The sequence below is a fragment of the Aythya marila genome (genome assembly GCF_965140915.1).
Source record: "Aythya marila genome assembly, chromosome: Z".
Classification (NCBI taxonomy): Eukaryota; Metazoa; Chordata; class Aves; order Anseriformes; family Anatidae; genus Aythya; species Aythya marila.
Window position 1 is genome coordinate 13,186,878 of NC_139080.1, and position 18,054 is coordinate 13,204,931.

Here is an 18,054-nt window from a genome sequence, read left to right on the forward strand (position 1 = left end):
AGTAGCAAAGTATCTTAGAAATTACCCAACTTCTATGGCTGATGAGGAGAAAATTTTGTGTCTAGCTGCATCTTGAAGTACTGTGTACAATCATATTTAAGATAGCAGACCTTTTCTGGTACACTTCATCACAGATCATACAGAGCAGTTAGATGATATAGAGATCAATTTAGCAAATAAGAACCAGTAATACAAGAAAGCACTTTAGTAACTGTAGAGGAGGTTAGTGGCATAAGAATGGAATGTGGATCCTCTGCATACTGTAGGAGAGAGGTGTAAGAAGAATTTGTGTTACTCTGAAAAGCATTGAGAGGAAAAAATACTGAAAACATGAGGTGGTGAAAATTCATTTTTCTTCTGTTATTTATAGATGTATTAAACCTCTGTGCTTGTGAGTATAGTAAAGAAGATTATTTTTTCTAGTGTTTCTTGACACTTCCTGGTGTCTCACCTTTCTGGAGTAGTGTAGTTCATAATATAAATTGCCTTTGGAAACTTTTTTGGAGCAATATAAGCCCAATTTATACTTGGGCAAGAAAATATCTTCAGGCTGTGTTTTCTCTAGAACTTGCATAACCATGTGTAGCATTGGCTGATACTCAGAACTAAATTGAGCAAGAGAACTTCCTGATAAGTAGTTTTGGTTCAAAGGTGTTTAGGTATTTGTGCATAATGCAGTTTCTGCAGATTAAAAAAGTAAAATAAATCAAGAATGATTGAGGCACAGAGACACTAAAAGAATGATTACTGAGGTTTCTTTGTTAGGAAATACGTCTTGCAGGCCAGGAACTGATGTTAGAATCTGAACATTTACATATATAGTACATTTGTATTTGAAATTAGCTGAATAAAATATTATTTATTTTATCTTTAATCTGTGATCAGTTGTCTCATCAAAGAATGCAGCCCAGTTTTAGATTTCATTGCTCTTTTGAAAGCACTGCATGGCAACCCCTGGCAATACACTGCCTGAGCTCTTGTCTGTGCCATTGTTCTTGCTGAAAAGTTTTGGAGGAGAAGCTCTGGGAGCTCTGAAGCACACTGACAATAATCTCTCAGCTTGGCACTTTTAAAATGAAAAGGGCTTACTGTGTAAGCACTAGGCTTAACATACCATATCTTGTTTTGATTTCAATTTCTAAGGAGGTCATCTCAGGACTTTCATCCATTGGGGTAAACAGGTTGGTTTGCTTGCAGTTGACAATACTGCTCATGAGTTATCTGAATTCTTTAAGCGAAAGTTTGTAAACAGGCCTATCGCTTGAACAGCAATTACTGTCTTAGAGCAAATATCTAAGCTTATGAAAAATTCCGGTGTCTTAGCCAGAACTCCCCCACTGCCTTTATTGTGCAAACTTCTGACAGTGCAATGTGTATCTATCTTGTGCCTATCTGTATTAATAGATACTCCTAAGCTCTTGATACCCACAACCAACTGCAAAAATCTATTTATATGTACTTGCTCACTCCTGCTAGCTGGTTCCCTCACCTACATGTATATGCCACAGTGCTGTAATTGTTCAGTAGCAGAGTGACTGTGAGGATTTGAGAATGCATGAATAGCTGATGGTGCATTTTAATAGATTAAATCTATGTTAATAATATTATACTGATTATAATAGTACAAGTTTGTGCCAAACAGATGATTGTATTTTAAAAGCATGATTCTTTTGCATTCGGTTTTCATATTTTTGTAATGCACTGAAATTCAAAGGACAAGTTGTTTCACAGGTAGGAACAGGTTGCCAACAGCATCAGAATTTTCGCATTTTAATATATTTCCCTACGGAATAGTTTGACATCTGCCTGAAACAACTGGCTTGTGAAGAGTAACTTCAGCTAATAAGGTGTCAGGGGAGGAGTGTCTCCCTGTTTGTAGAGGTTTATTAGGATCTCATGATGGCATCCTCTTGTGAGGTTCCTCTCATTCTCTACTCTGAGGTCCATTTTTGGTATCTTAGACTGCATATAACCTGTGGTAACCAGATGAAGTGAGGATCCATAGTACCTGAAGGTTAACCATGGAAAGTAAGGTAAGCTTAAAAGGCAGGCCTGTGAAGAAAGGTGCCGTCAAGTGATCAGTATGCTTTGCACTTTATCCTTAAAGCAGATTAGTGGCAATGACAAACTTAGGCCAAAACAGTTTTTGTAAGCTTATCTACTGTGTGTTTCATGTGGCTCCTAAGAGATGAAATATAAGTTATTAAGAGTCCTGGGAAACATGCAAGATTGGGACAGCAGTAGGTGTTAATGTGAGACAGCGTTAGTTTCAGAACTAAGCCATATCTCCTCGTGGCCCACATGTCCAAGGTGGATGTCAAATATGAGGTTAATGTGAAAAATTCAGGCCTACAGAACAAATTCCAGAAATGGCAGCTAATTTCTGCCCTAGCTCAGCAAACTGTGCAAAATTGGGAATCCTTGTTTTGGCTTCTTTTGTAGTTGCCTGGAAGATGTCCATAGTAGGGAATTTGAACAAATCTGAGCCAAAATTCTTGGACTGCTTTTGATTCAGATGATTTTATGGGTTATACATTCCTTCCCACCACTGCAACTTTTCCTCTGGAAAGCCAATAAGTGTTTATAAGCTGTTTCTCTCACGCTCGTTTTTGGCTTATACTGTACTTTCGTTTCTCATTTGTTAGAATACTAAGTTGGAACTATGTTCAAGCATATGTTCTTCCCCTATGTCACAGAGGAAGAACTACTGAAGAGTGTTTTTTTTTACAGCTTTCTTGTTTATGGAAACAGTAGTTATGGAATTGTGCATTCCCCTGCAACTTCACCAGTCAACCAGAAGACATGAAACACTACAGACATGTTTTCTCAACAGTTGCAAAATTGCTTGTAATATGAGCATTATTCAGAGAGGGTTTTTTTTTTTTTTTTTTCTGAAGTGTTTTTTGTTTGTTTTTACTTTACTTTATAAATGAGTTTGTAAGGACTTGGGGTATTACAGTATTACTAATAGACACTTTTAATGGCTTCTGTCTTGGTAGAACCTGAGCAGCTCAAAGGTATGAGCAAACCCACCTTATTTATTGATCGTTGTAGCACAAATTCAAAGTGGGACATTTTTATCCCATTTAAGACATGATACTTAGGCACACAAGCAATGTCTCACAGCAGATAAGTAGTAGACATGGGGTATGAAAACTGTGTTTCCTTATATCCAGGACTGTTCTTTTCCTCCTGACTTGAAAAGAAAGTGCTCACAGAGTTTCTATGATGTTTCACATGAAGATCCAAAATTGTCATTTCTGTACTAGATGAGTGTGAGTGACAAATATCTTGCTAGCTGTCAATAATGCTGACCAAGTTGAAGATGCATGTTGATGTTAATCCATCTCAGTTAAGTGATCAAGGTTATGTATATGACTAATAGTGACTTAATCTGAATCATATACATTTAAATTTTAAATTGTAAATGTAAGAAGACCATTCTGGTAACTCAAGTAATCTTTGTGTGGTGTGGAGTATCTGAAGCAGCTCCTTATGGAGCAGAACAAAAAGTTTATTGAATAATTTGAATAAAGATCTTGTGGGATGTATCTAATACTCTACATCCTTTAACAGTTATTAAGTAAGAAATATATATAAGGGCTTAACATAAAATCAGTAGAAGTCTGCGAAATGAGGCATTTCAGTAAGTTGTGATGTTCCTAAATTTTTGCCTTCTTTATCCACTGCTAAAATCTTGTACACTGTCTAGAAAATGGATCTTTATTGTAGTCTGAGTTAAGAAGTGAGAGCATTGCTTCTGTACACTTATAGACCTCAAATTCCTTGTGGATTGACAGTTTTAGTGTTGGGTTTGACATGTGGGCATTGTTCCATTCCAAAATGTGTTGAGGTCATCGCTCTGTTTCCATATATTACACAACTGAGCAATAGTGAATAATAGTTGTTTAATTGCTACATAGAAATGAATGGCTGTCTGTTTAGTTGTATGTCTTGTCAGGTTTAATTGCAGTCGTTTGGAATTTTCAGAGATTTCAAATAATTCTTGAAAATTATTTGTAGTGTTGATGGGTATTACAGTGGTTTTAAGAAAGTGGGTACATAAACTGAACATAATGCACTACCTTCCTTTGACATAACAGCTTTAGCTAAAGGAATATACCTTACTAACACATGCAGAAAGGTGTTTCCTCCAAGGATGGACCTCACATGTGTACAATATAAATGTATCTTTTCTTATTTCCAGATGCATAAAGTCACTTAGCAGTTTTTTCTCATGTCACATTACATAAAATTCTGCTGCTATAACACAGCTTAAATGTTAATGTTTTGAAGGTAATTTATGTGTGGCATGGGAGAATTAGTAATCGAAACAGTAATAGAATTGGAACCAGCTGTGGGAGCTAGATAGGAAATTGTCCTTCCTTCCTGCAGTAACTTAGACGTACTGTAATTTTTAACTCCCACCCCTCCTATTCCTACCCCATGGTTGTAGATCTTCTTTGCATGACTTACCTAATGATTTCCCCCCACCTCCTCAGTTTTAGTTCCTTATCCTAATTGATTAGTAAGTTTGTAGACAACTGGAATGTTTGTCACTAATTGCGGCAATGTGCATAGATGTCTTTTTTCAAGTTCATGTAGTGAACGCTTTTTTACAATCAGAATTGGAGAACTGTTGAAAAGTAGACTGTGCAGACAACTCTCTCTCTCTAGAGATGTGATTGTTTAGTTTTGCTGACTGTAGTGTGTTTGCTAAGAATAACAGGATCCCTGAGGACCTTGATGAACTTCATCAACATTGTTGAATAAACCCTTGTAGCAGATTCTTTATGATACATATTATTTATTCAGGTTTTTCAGATGAGGAAACCAGGGTGTGCAGGAATGAAATAAATTGCACGAAGTCAGAGGTCATGGTTTGGTCTACACCTAAATTGTGTATTGCTTTAACTGTCGTGGTTAAAACTTATGTGGTTTAAGAAGATGGCTCAGTAATGTGATTGCCGTTGTACTGGTGTAGAGGTTCTTGTTAATATCATCTTGATGTTTATGAAACTCTAGGCCAGTGTGATCATCAGAAGTCTTAGGGCATTGGTCTCTTGTAATTTCAATGTACTTCCATATTGTTATTTTAATGTACTTCAGTAGAAACATATGTAACTGAAATTGCCTTTTGCTGAATGAATTACAGAGGCTTAATGGTATCACTGACTTTTATAAAAAGAATATTAATTTGTAATTGAAAGGTTTATATAGAAGGGTGGCATTTTTTTTTTTTCCAAAGAATCTTTTACTTTGTAGAGGTGTGATTCAAATTCAAATCTTAATAATTTTATTCTAAGACAGAATGTAAATCTGGAGAAGGTGGAACTGATTTAATGACTGGAAAAATGTATAAAAATCTTCCAAATATTTAAAGTTTGGATACTGCTTCTGGTATTCTTAGTGTAACTTTGGTTTTCATATTTTTTACTTGGTAAGTCAAGTGAAAGAACTTTATACAATTTTTTCCTTAAGTTTGCCAAACAATGATATGATAAAGTCTCTGTAAAGTTTAGATGGAAGCATGTTTTAGAGTCAGTTGAATGTAACTATTTCTCAGCTAGTTAGCAAGCTGCAAGATGTACCACATTAAGAAAAGTTAGGTTCAATCTGATGCTGTGTCTCATGTTGTGTTCTTGTATCCTTACACGTGTTTTCCGAGCTACATTCCCTACATTAGAAATCACATGTGAAATCTGTATCTTACAGAAACTCTTACAAAATTGAATGTGAGTTATGTGAATGCCAAAGTGAGGCTGGTTTATGTCTAAGCTAAACATTTGGCACTTTAGAGAGATGAAAGTTCACAATTATTTTCCCCTTGTGGTTTCAGAATTTACTTATTCTTTTATATGGTAGAATGAGAAGAGCTTTCAGAGAGGAGAATAGATATTAGCTGTGTGTTTGTTTTGTTTCTCCTTATGGTCAGCTGATCTATGGTTATTTGTGGTATTTTACGGTTTCTGAATAAATAACAGTATCCATTTAGGTCAAAAAGAAGTACTCTATTCAGCTTTGACGAATAATCTTAAGGGTTATGTCTCTGGAAAATGCTATGAAAATGCTAGTTTTTTCGGGTTTTGTCTTTTCCCCATTCTCAATGTGGCAATCATTCTGTGTATCTTATTGCTGTAGTAAAGCTAGGTCTTGACAGAATGTGGGTGCTTTTCAGTGGTATGTGGCAGTTTTGCATACTGTTCTAACAAATGTGAGGTATATTTATACACATTTGAAACTGAGATGATAAAAATGAAATAGACAGGTGGTTATGTAAGCAGAATATAACATATCCGGAATATCACGAGAACACTTAGCTTAACTAAATTGCTCTCCCAGAAACTGCAAAAGAAACTTGAATGACCACAATTATAGATGTACATCAGTTTTATCAGAGATTACAACTTGCTTTGGACAAAGCTCAAGAGAATCTCTCTTGTATATATTGTAAGAACAATTTCCAGGTCATAAATATTAATATAAACTCTGGTTTCGTAAATCAAGGGTTTGTTACAAATTGAGAAATTATCTGAATGGGGTTTTAGAGTGTAGGTGAAAAATAGCAACCTCCTGAAATCTATCTGAAACTCCCAAGAGAAAGATCAGGCAGGCTTTTTGGTGTCCTTTAGAAGTACGGTGTTTATATTTTAAAAATGTATTTGCCAACTGTGCTGAGACTCCCTAATTGCAATAGCTTTTGTAAATTGCTAGGCCACTGGAGTCTTTTCAGAAGTGGCACGAAAGAGAAGAGATTTAGTTCATGTTACCTTTTGTGTATGGGAACAGTCTCTAAACTACCACCATCTAATAAAGTACGTTTTATCTGACCTAGAATAATGTTGTGAATTTGTAGTTTTAGGAAGTCTTAGGCTGGAATGAAGATTTAATCCAAGATATTTTCTCTTGCTTGCTAAATCTAACAAAACACTCTGGTTCAGATCACAGGAAAAAAAATCACGAGGCTGTGAATTAGAAGATGTTGAGAGAAGCTAGCCACAGTACTGTTTACATATTGAATAAATACATTTATTTCCTTTAGGCATTAGCAAGGAAGTTTAGCTATTTAAATGCCTCTTTAATTTTTGGAGACAGCCTAGAGTAATACATTTTAACTTGCTAAAGAAAAGAATCTCTACTTAGCTCTCTAGTACTTAAAATTCAAGAAGTATTTTTTGTGCTGTTTTGATTGCTACCCAAATTGAAAATGGTAACTGGGGGACATCACAGTGTAGGGACCTTCTAATATTTCTGTTCATTTTGAAAGCTTATGCATTTGTCATGGAGTTTATGAGTTATCTACATTTTTCCAAGAGAAACAGATATTGTGGGTATTTCATGGGAATATTGGCCAAGATGATTCATAGCAGTGTTTATGTGAACCCTCTTGTTTTCCATAATGTTTTCATTTTTCTTTATCTTTTTCAGGCCAAAATATTAGATAGTAAACGCACACACAGAGAGGCGCTGATTAATCCAACCATGGCAAGGCACCTCTGTTAGGAATTTCCCCGAACACTCTACCTCTTTACCTTACACTCTGTGAGTAGATGATAAAGAGAAGAGGTCTCCAAATGATTCAGAGTCTTGATACATGATACAGATTCTTCTTCTTCTTTTTTTTTTTTTTTTTTTTATACAGATTATTCTTTTGGAATTAGTTGTCTATTTTTGAAGACTGTATGGGAAGTCTGAGGCAACTGTTTTCCATATTTTGCTGCATCACATTTGTAAATGTAGTTATAGGAATCTAAACAAAACTGATTTTAATAATATGTAAGTGTGCATCAAAAAATATCTAAAAAGAGGAAATAACTAAAAGAGGAAATTAAAAGGTGTTGAAATGTCTTCTCAACTATGGATGCTTCCTTCATGAAAGTTTGTGGATAATGTATTTCTATAAACCAGAAAACATTCTGTCTTCCTGTTGCTGTTTAAAAAATATCTTACCCATCTCTCATGTTATATTTTCTCATCTTTCTATCTTTCTCTTGAGTGTACTCTTATACAACCTTAGTATACATTTTAGGCATGTAGTTTCAGTTTAAGATATGAAGGAAAATAATGAAAAACTAGGATGTGGAATAATTTCCCATTTTACAAGTAGTATGATTTTAATTAGTGTCTGAGGGGTAACTTCCAGAACAAATCATGAACATCAGTTTGTGTTTATTTACAAAAGGGGTTTAAAACAAACAGAAAAACAAACAAACAAACAAAACACAATTTAAACTCTTATTACTGTCTTCAGCTTTCACTGCTGTCATGGAAAATCCAGCCCAACAGCTTAAGATGCTATTGTAGTTTGAAAAGAAGACTGAAGCATATTTATCTTTTCAAGTTGTGAAATACTCCCTCTCAACACTTTTTGAAGTGTTATCAGACAGATATAAGACTTAATGTCAAAGGATGGAGCAAGATTCTGTTCTTTCTGTTCACCATCATTAGAATAGTTCCTTGAATTTCATGCATTTACATACATAGTATCAGTTCAAATTGAATGCAAGGTAGAAAGAACTGCAAGTGTCTCCCTGTTAAGCTTGTTGAACTTCTATTACTTCTTTTTCCCTAATAAGATAAACAATTGGGTTGGATTTTAGGTGATGTTTCAAAGGGAGATTACTTTGACCTGTAATCTGAACATATTTGATACAGAAATAAGGGAGTAACATTGAATATAAATTGCTCATTTGTTTTTAATTTTAAAAATAATGTAACTTTTTAAATAAAAGTTATTTACAGCCTTCCACCATTGGGATTATCCTTGTGGAAGGATACAGTGGCAGTTATATAATACTATAGCACATAATGCAATGGCTTTTTTTTTTTTTTTTTTTTTTAATTAATTATCAGTATAAGTTGAGGAGCTTATATACCTCTCTGCTCTCAGAGCTATCATGTCAGAAATCCCGTACATTCAATTGTGACTATTGATGAGTAATCTGCCCACTTGTTTTATACTTCAAATCTCTTAAGAACGCTTTCTTTCAAGGTGTTTACAGTATATAATAACATTTTACAGTATGAACATTTTTATTAGGAGACACATTTATCTCTTTGATTACTTCTGTCACTTTTGATTACCTTTTGTTTTTCAATTTTTTTTTGAATTCTCTGGAGAATAATAGAATCATAGAATCATAGAACCATAGAATATCCTGAGTTGGAAGGGACCCTTAAGGATCATCAAGTCCAACTCTTGACACCGCACAGGTCTACCCAAAAGTTCAGACCATGTGCCTAAGTTCACAGTCCAATCTCTTCTTAAATTCAGACAGGCTCGGTGCAGTGACCACTTCCCTGGGGAGCCTGTTCCAGTGTGCAACCACCCTCTCTGTGAAGAACCCCCTCCTGACGTCCAGCCTAAATTTCCCCTGCCTCAGCTTAACCCCGTTCCCGCGGGTCCTGTCACTGGTGTTAATGGAGAAAAGGTCTCCTGCCTCTTGACAACCCCTTGCGAGGAAGTTGTAGACTGTGATGAGGTCTCCCCTCAGCCTCCTCTTCTCCAGGCTGAACAGGCCCAGTGACCTCAGCCGTTCCTCGTACGTCTTCCCCTCCAGGCCTTTCACCATCTTCGTAGCCCTCCTCTGGACACTCTCCAACAGTTTCATGTCCTTTTTATACTGTGGTGCCCAGAACTGCACACAGTACTCGAGGTGAGGCCGCACCAGCACAGAGTAGAGCGGGACAATCACCTCCCTTGACCTACTAGCGATGCCGTGCTTGATGCACCCCAGGACACGGTTGGCCCTCCTGGCTGCCAGGGCACACTGCTGGCTCATATTCAACTTGCTGTCTATCACGACTCCCAGATCCCTCTAGAATAAGTAGAAAATTGTTCTTGCCTGGTCATGAGAAAGAAGATTTTAGTGCTGTCAGTGTCCATACTGGAGTCCAACGTAGATGCTTTTCAAAGGCATTCTGACTCTCCTGCTCACCTCCCAGCAGTGCGGCTTTTGCTTTTCCATGCAATTCAATCATTTTGGAGAGAAAGAGAGGAGGCTTTAGTAACAACTTAAAACACAAATGTGGCATTTGAACAAAATGCTTGAAAATAATAATAATTAAAAAAAAAAAAATCTTAAATGCCAGAAGGCCTGGATTTGGGTTATTAAACATGAATTTCTGTAGGAAGTCCTTCAGATGAGTCTTTGAATTGCTGCTGCTACTTGATGTTACCTTAACAGGTAATTCCATAATCCTTTGATACTACTTTTTTTTTTTTTTTTGTCAACCCCCTCTTGCTTCCACCAGCTATTCTTCCTTAACCCTGTTATTCCATCTGTCTTCTACTGAGGCAGCAGTTCTGCCTCAGACTATCTCTGTTCAATTTACTTTACGAAACCTGCAGTGTCACCAGAAATGGAGAAATCTCTATAAAGTGTAGTTCCTGCCTCCTTTTCTTCAATCTAGCCCATGAACAGACAGCATCTGCTATTTGGAGTGTACCGAAGCAAGACCCAAAAGAGCAGGGAGTGAGTGTTTACACATTTTTGCTGGATTAAATCAATCAGGAAGGACTTTTTTAGTGCAGTGCTTAAGGTATTTAAAGTTAGTAGCCAAGCCTACTTTAACCTCTTTCCCTGCTCTAGACAGGAAAAGTGCTTACATTTATTTTAACTGTTTGCGTGTTTTTCCTCCATGCTGTAGCATAGCTCTGCTTCTGCAATTCTTTAGTCAGTCAGCATTTTGGTAAAGTTCTAAGAACACGGGAGCTATCCAGAAAAGCAAAGTCATATTTGCTTCCAGTGCAGCATCTGATCTTGAAATCCCCAAGGAAGGCAGAATCCCCTATACTGGAATCCGAGGACAATTCCCAACACAGAAAAAAAAAGAAAAAAAAATAAAATTGTTTCCTCTGTTAAATTGTATTCTTGTGGGTGCCCAGAAAAGTTCTCATTTAAGGGCCTGGTGCATGCAATGTTACTTGTTACTTGTTAGCTTGGAAGTTCTTTTCATTCAGGACAGTTTACATATAATAAACTACAGATCTCTAGAAACAGAGCAGTATAGGTATTTTTAGACAGATGCATCATTCTGTCTCCCTCTGCTTTGGCCATGAAAACATAAGTAATTTGAGGACCTGTAGTCTACCTTTGAGTGGTATTTTTGGGGGACGCTTTGGAGGATTCCAGTGGATATTTTTTTTTCCCCCACGATGTTCAGTTCGTGCTTATTGTGTTTGTTGGATCAGCAGAGTATCTCCTGGGTTTGTGCCTTGTAGTGCCATTATGGAATTTACATTTTGCATTTCATTGTCTCTTTCCTTTTATCCATTTAAGACTTTGAACATAATCTAATTTATTAGACATCTAAAATGAATGGTCTGGATGGTTCTGCAAGGCTAATAGATGGTTATGGCTGAGGCGTTTTTTCATTGTATATTTGCGTCAGTTATATTGTTTAGTGGATTCTTTTTTTCTAAGGGACCTAACTTTCTCTTCAAGCCAAACATCAAGTCTATTAAATACTGGCCCATTCTTCTCCCACTTCTTGTATCCCTCTGTTTTATACCAAACCTCTATGATGATTATTGCTCATATTTGGTATCCCTAAGAATACCTAAGGATATCCTGTATGATATAGAAATCCAGATTTTAACCAATTTTGCCTTCGTGTATCCATTTTCATACCTGTTTTGATCTCCATTATTGGATTATCTCTTTTTCATTTTTCTTTGATTTTTTCTCAAGAGATCTTGGAGACTTTGACCTAGTTTCAGCCTGTAGTTTCTAGTGGCATATTTTACAAGTATTGCTTGAGGATAAGGAAGCTCCCAAAAGGAACGAGAAAAAAAAAAAAAAAAAAAGGCAAATAAAAATGCAGTATTTACAGACAGTGGGGCGCAGTGAATGGAAGAGTGGTGTCAGGCACAGGAGCTTAACATTCAGCTAGGGGTGGAATTACCTGGAAAAATGTAACAGGAAACTGCAGATGTCATTCCTGACTTGCACTGTCCCTTTGCAGAAATTGTTTAAAAGGTAAGGCTTGCTTTTAATTTTTGGGTAAAATTGAGAATTCCTACAATACACTATTTTATGGGCTTAATGCGTATTAATCTTAAAAAAGGCAGGGGAATTGGGACTTTTTGTAAAAAGTAACAGGAGATATGTTAACACCAAAAATGAAAAAAGGAGAGAGATTTACTGTCATCTTTGTTTTGATATGGTAAAAAAAAAAATAATCAACAACTTATAGTATTTCAGTTCATCTTAATCTAATTACATAAAAATGTGCAAAACAGCATTTTTAAAACATTAAATGTTTGTGTGTAAACTAGAAGCTGAAATCCAAGCAGCAACTGCAAACACCTAGCAGTGTGAATACATTTTGGTTGAGCTCTACCTCTCTGATTAGTAATGCTCCAATATATGCAAGATATTTATAGTATTTGCAATAGCTTAGGAAGTTTATAGTTACTAAAATAGAATTTGTTTTTTGTAAATGTTTGGCTGAATTGAAGTTGTTAAGCCAGGATATGTTCCTGGGGGTTGTTATCTTAATTTTTGTTTTGAATAGTTTGAACAGTCAGGCATCCTTTGGACACTGCAGAATGTAGCACTGCTTGCTCTCTCCAAATGTCTGAATTTTAGGGTCAGGATGTTTGATTTATAAGGTGACAGAATTCCTGTTGTTTTCCCTTAAAGATAAGTAGCCAGAACTGTGTTTGATGTGGGTGCACTGTACAACAAAAGTGTTCTTGTGTGTTTCAGTATTCTAATTAAAAAAGAGATTTGATTATTGTCACCTGGAGGAGCTAGCAATTAACTAAGTTTATGCTAGCACATTTTGGTTTTTAACCTGGAGGAATTGTGTGAAAATGTTGTTTATTTATTTAGGCTTTTTAGCTGTCATTTCTTGGTCATTCGGTGGTATTTAGTGAAAAACATGTAAATCATTTCATTTGGAACTACCCAAGAAGAAAAAAAGATGTGACTGAAAGCAGTTGAGCTTGTCACTTGCTATTGTAGATGGTAGTCTATCTGCAATTGTGGTGCTCTTAGCTGCTTTATTTGTAATAAGGATATTCATGAGAACCTTCTGTTTGAGCTGTTGAAAATAACTCTAAAAGTAATTAAGATACTCTCAAAATTAAACTTACTGCTAAAATAATAGGAATAAAACCTGCCTTTGCAGATTGGAATATAAAATTAGCAACCCTGAAGTGATTAAGTTGAGAATGACCACAGTACTGTTTCTCCTTGCAGCAGTAGATGAAATTTATCCGAAAGCCTTTGATTCACAGGAGTGATGCATCCTTTGTGACAGCAACATGAAGCTTTGAAACTGTGTTGTTTCCTTTTCATGCTTCCTTCTGTTTTTATGAAATGTGCTTAGATAGCAAGTACAGTCAATGGCTGCTGAGCAGTTTTTTGCATTCCTACACCATTCAAATACCATTTTATAGTATAGCAAATTATCAGGCATGGAAAACTGCATGTGTGTTGCACTTACACCTTTCTCTGGGTGATTTATAGTGCCAAGTGAATGATAAGCTGAATTTCATAACCAAAGCTTCACTTGGGCATTTCAGTTTACACCTGCTTCTCAACTTGTGAACCTGTGAGATGGCGGAAGTAGGACATAGGGACGTGTGGGCTGTACCTTTCACAGTGTTGTGTGCAGCTTTATGTAAACATTTACTGTTACCTGTTCAGACTTTGTGTGGACCCAGAGTCCCATGGGTATTTTTTTGCTGAAGTGTAGGTGTAAGATTTACATGCTAATACTGGAGTTCCCTTCAGATGCTTATGACTATCAAAGATGTACTTATACTGTGAATGTGAAAACACCAGGTATGAGTCTTCTGCTGGGTTTACATGGGAGAGAGTGGGAGGGAAAAGGAGAGGTGGGGAGAAACTGCATTTGCTTTGAGAATCAGGGACGTTGTCAGTGATAAAAAGTAGAGTTAGAAGAATGGTATGTTTGGCTAAATCAAAGATGGAAAAAGTTTCAATTCTACCAGAGAAATAAAGTTGATAGAACTAGAGTAAAAACAAAAACAAACAAACAAAAAAAACGGTTTAAAAGAGCCTCATGCCTTAGTGACTTTCTGTAGAGGAGTGGAAAAAAAAAAGGAAGGAATTGGCAAAGATGGATAAGAAGAGAAATGTAACTTAAAAAGTGTGCATAAAAATTATCTTAAAATTATGTTTTGGCAACAGCAAATTATAACCAAGATGTCTGGCATCAAAATGATGGATTGTGTCTGTTTTAGGAAACTTAGTGGTACCAGACATGAATATTTTGAGAATAATGATTTGAATGACCTTTGTAGAACCTTCCAGTCACTGAAATACTTCCAGAAAGTTTCATTCTCTGTAGCTATTTGTGTTACAGATGTTAGTGTGATGTTTTAAGCTGTAATTGTCTTCAGTCTGTATCTTGCCGTTAAGTGAAATGCACTGACTTATGTTGTTCTATGTTATGACTGCCATTGAAGTGGCAGTCATGAAGCCCCATGAGAGCTGGAGATAATCACAGAGGTGGAATTTGGAAGCTAATCCATGATCCCAGTTAAAAATATAGATAATTTAACTTCTGTAATGAATTTATAGATTTTTTTAAATTAATTTCATTAACCTCATAGATTCCTTCTTTTGGAAAGTAATTGTATAATGAGCAATGATTTAATCAATCCATCACAAGATCATTAGTTATTACTGATTAAGAACCAAAGAGAATTTTACTGTGTTCTAAAGAGGAAAAGTAGGAAATCTTCTACTGTTTTCATTCTTTATTAAGGTGTTTTTTTTTGTTGTTTTTTTTTTTGGTTTGTTTTTTTTTTTTTTTCCTTCTTAATTATTCCTCATATTTTAGGGCTATAACCACGAAAATAAAAATCTGGAATTGGTCTCTTGCTTCTGATTTGTCCCCTTTCCCTCGGGTTATCACATGTGTGAGGGGAAACATTTTTTACCTTTATATGTATTTCAGTGTTTTGTTGTTGTAACACTGTTTCCACAAAGTTGAATTTGTCTTTTTTCCTCCAGAACCCTGTCAAGAAAATTCCAGATTCTCATGAAATTACACTCCAACACGGGACGAAAACAGTAAGTGGTAACACATTTCCAACATTTCTTATTTTTTTCTAGAACTGATCCAGTCTATTAAGTAAGTTACTGGATATTTATTATCGGCTGAAATCAAGAAGCTGATCTGTTAATTTTTTTTTTTTAGTCTAGTTCTTTTCTTACTGCAATGAAGGTGTGCTTTTGGACTGACACCTTTCCTTTCTGATAAAAACCCAAACTTGAATTCATTTGACTGAACCATTGTCTCATTTTTTTCTTCCTTTTTGGCAAATTCATACTCTACAATTATTAGATAGAATTACTCTAGACTTCTCTCAACACCTTTCTAGTCTAGACACAGTTCTAATCTAGACCTTTCTCTGACTTTTCATGCTTTTCAAGGAGGGTGTCATTGCTGAAGTTTAAAATGACCGACCTTTCTGTAGCAGAATGTAGGTCTCCTTCATTTTCATTGAATCTTTAAGTGCCTTTTATAAGCCATCCTCAGTTTCTTGAAACTGTATTCTTCCTTGTCTTTAACTGCATCTTTTTAAGGTTTCGTCTCAAATATTCCTTCTTCACTTTCTTTTAAAGAAACACTTTCTGGCTTGGATCTTGTGTCTTTGTTCTCAGTATCTTTTCTTTTTTCCTGGGTAATTTCATCTTCCAACACACATTCAAATGCTTTTATGTGTTGCTTGATCCAAGATCTGCTTCTACAAAGTAAAAAAATTTTTCTGGCTATGACTAGCCCTGAATCCATTCCCAAATCATTTCCCCATCTTCTTCTTTGGTCTTACAAGAACACGCTGCTGCTGTTTATGGTCTTCACTTTGGGCTATGACTTAAGTTTCAGGGAGAAAATAATATTAGAATTCCTTTTATTGTTATCATATCTCTGTGACAGCACTGTCAGCTAGTTAATAGAACTTGTCAGTGAGAGCGATCCTGAAAATTTCCAGAGTGGGATGGGTGTAAGAAAATTCAAACAAAAAATCCTTTGAGAAAAGTGCCTTTTGATGATCTTTTAAACAATCTGAAGAAATGTATTTTTAATTAATTTAATTGTAATTAATGTAATCATACATTTAACAATTCAGCATTTGATGGTATTAAATACATTTTCTAAATAAAGTTAGTAAATTTTTAACATCTGTAACAAGTTAAAACATTAAACATAAATAATTTGAATTTAATATTTTAATATTTAATAATTTGATCATTTATACACATTTTAAAGGAATTTACTGGAGGTTTAAATTTAACAGTAAAGATCATAAATATTTTTATAAGCTTTCAAAAGTAGTTATCTGCAGAAGCACCTATTCATTAATCTTGTGTTGGAGTTTGTTGTGCTGTATCTTCCAGTGTAGAGAAGTGATAAGACCTACTCATTTGTTTTGTCATCGTACTTGATGTGCAGACATAGTGGGAGAAGAAGAAGAAAGAAACAACAAATACGTTGTTAATGAAAATACAAAAATACTCTTTGAATTTTAAAACCTGTAAAATATGCTTTTTATTGCACTTTAAACAACAAAAAAAGTACAGTTTTTATTTACGTGGTGCATGTAATACCTCTCAGTACTAATTTATTTTTATACTAATGCAAGTTACCTTCTTATTTTCCATGTTGCAGTAACTGCTTCTCTAGTATGTTTCTTGAATATACTTCTGAACAATCTTTATTATGTGAAGAAACACTGTTTTTTTCTTTATATATATTAAACCAGTAAATCTTCTGATTTTTACTGGTTTCCGAAAGTGGAAGCTCCTGTTATTTCTAACTAAAAGGCTTTGTAAGGGGGGAAGTTACAGTTTTGTAAGACTTCTGAGATATTTTGACTGCATGAGAATACAGCTGTCATCACCTAGAGCAGAGGTGAATTATAATGTGGATATGCATAGCACAGTTAAATTAGATTGGATGCAGGGAATTAAATATATCACTGGAAAAAAACAGCTATTCTGTAGAAGGACTATCTTTCCTACCTCCTCCCACCCCCCTGCTTTTCCTTCCCCCCCCCCCCCCATGCCTTTCTTTTGTTTTTAAATTACGGGACTACTCAGCCATGTCATTACACAGTAAAAATGACAGTTGTATAAAGATGGGAGCAACCTGATATCTTGATATCAGTGTTTTCCACCAACATTTTAAATTACACTCGTCGTCTTATAGTCATACAGTGTACTGTATTTCAGCTAAACCTTATGTCCCATCTGTACCTCTTCAATCTAATGAAATTGGGTTTGATGATGACTGTATTCCTGTGCAGCTGAAAAGTCTCAGCAAAGATTTCCCAAGCTGGAGTCTTTCCAGAAACCTGATTAATTTCCCGCTTGCCTGGCTTGCACAGTGTAATAGAGTTACTGTTCCCAGTGAAACTTCAGGGATATATGTATATATATTTCTCTTGACGCTTTTGATACATTGTGGGTATGAGAAAGAAAGCACACTGTTCAGAATACTTCTGATTATGTATTTGAACTTCTCATATCACAGCTGCTTCTTCCTATAGTAGTTTTTGTGGAACAGAGTACTTGAATCTGTTAATTCTAATGCATGATTAATCTGGAGATGCCCAGTGTTTCTGCTTGTTAGAAATCATGAATGAAATGAGTGGGGTCCAAAACTTGTATTTAGGTGATAAAAAGGGGCAATTGGGGGATGGGGGAGGGACATAAGGGATTGCATGTGTTTCGTTTGTAGGGCAAGTAAGTCACAGTGACATAACAGGTAAGTGGAATTGAATTCATTCTTAGGGATAGCACAAAGCAGTACATTTAAACATTTGATTCAGAGAAGTAAAAAATAAATTAAAAGGTTGGATTTATTTGCAAGTGTGAACTAGATTTTGTGGGGCACTGGATTAGCTTGACTGATGATTCTTTGGATTCTTTAGAAGAATAAGGTCTTCTAAAAGGAGATATAAGGATCTTCTCTAAAACATAAGCCTTCTGCAAGTAAATGCGTCTAAAGCATTTACTTGCAGAAGTAAAGCATTTACTTGCAGAAGTTGTCCTCCTAGAGCAGGACATC

The 18,054-nt window shown here is 35.6% G+C and overlaps 1 protein-coding gene across 1 annotated transcript in view; it reads left to right on the forward strand.

Moving 5' to 3' along the window:
- WDR70 (WD repeat domain 70) overlaps positions 1-18,054 on the forward strand; it is a 142,467-nt gene that overhangs the window by 25,600 nt on the left and 98,813 nt on the right. The window contains exon 6 of the mRNA XM_082783005.1: positions 14,994-15,053. Within this exon, the coding sequence (XP_082639131.1) occupies positions 14,994-15,053 (60 nt within the window). The remainder of the gene's footprint in view (positions 1-14,993; positions 15,054-18,054) is intronic.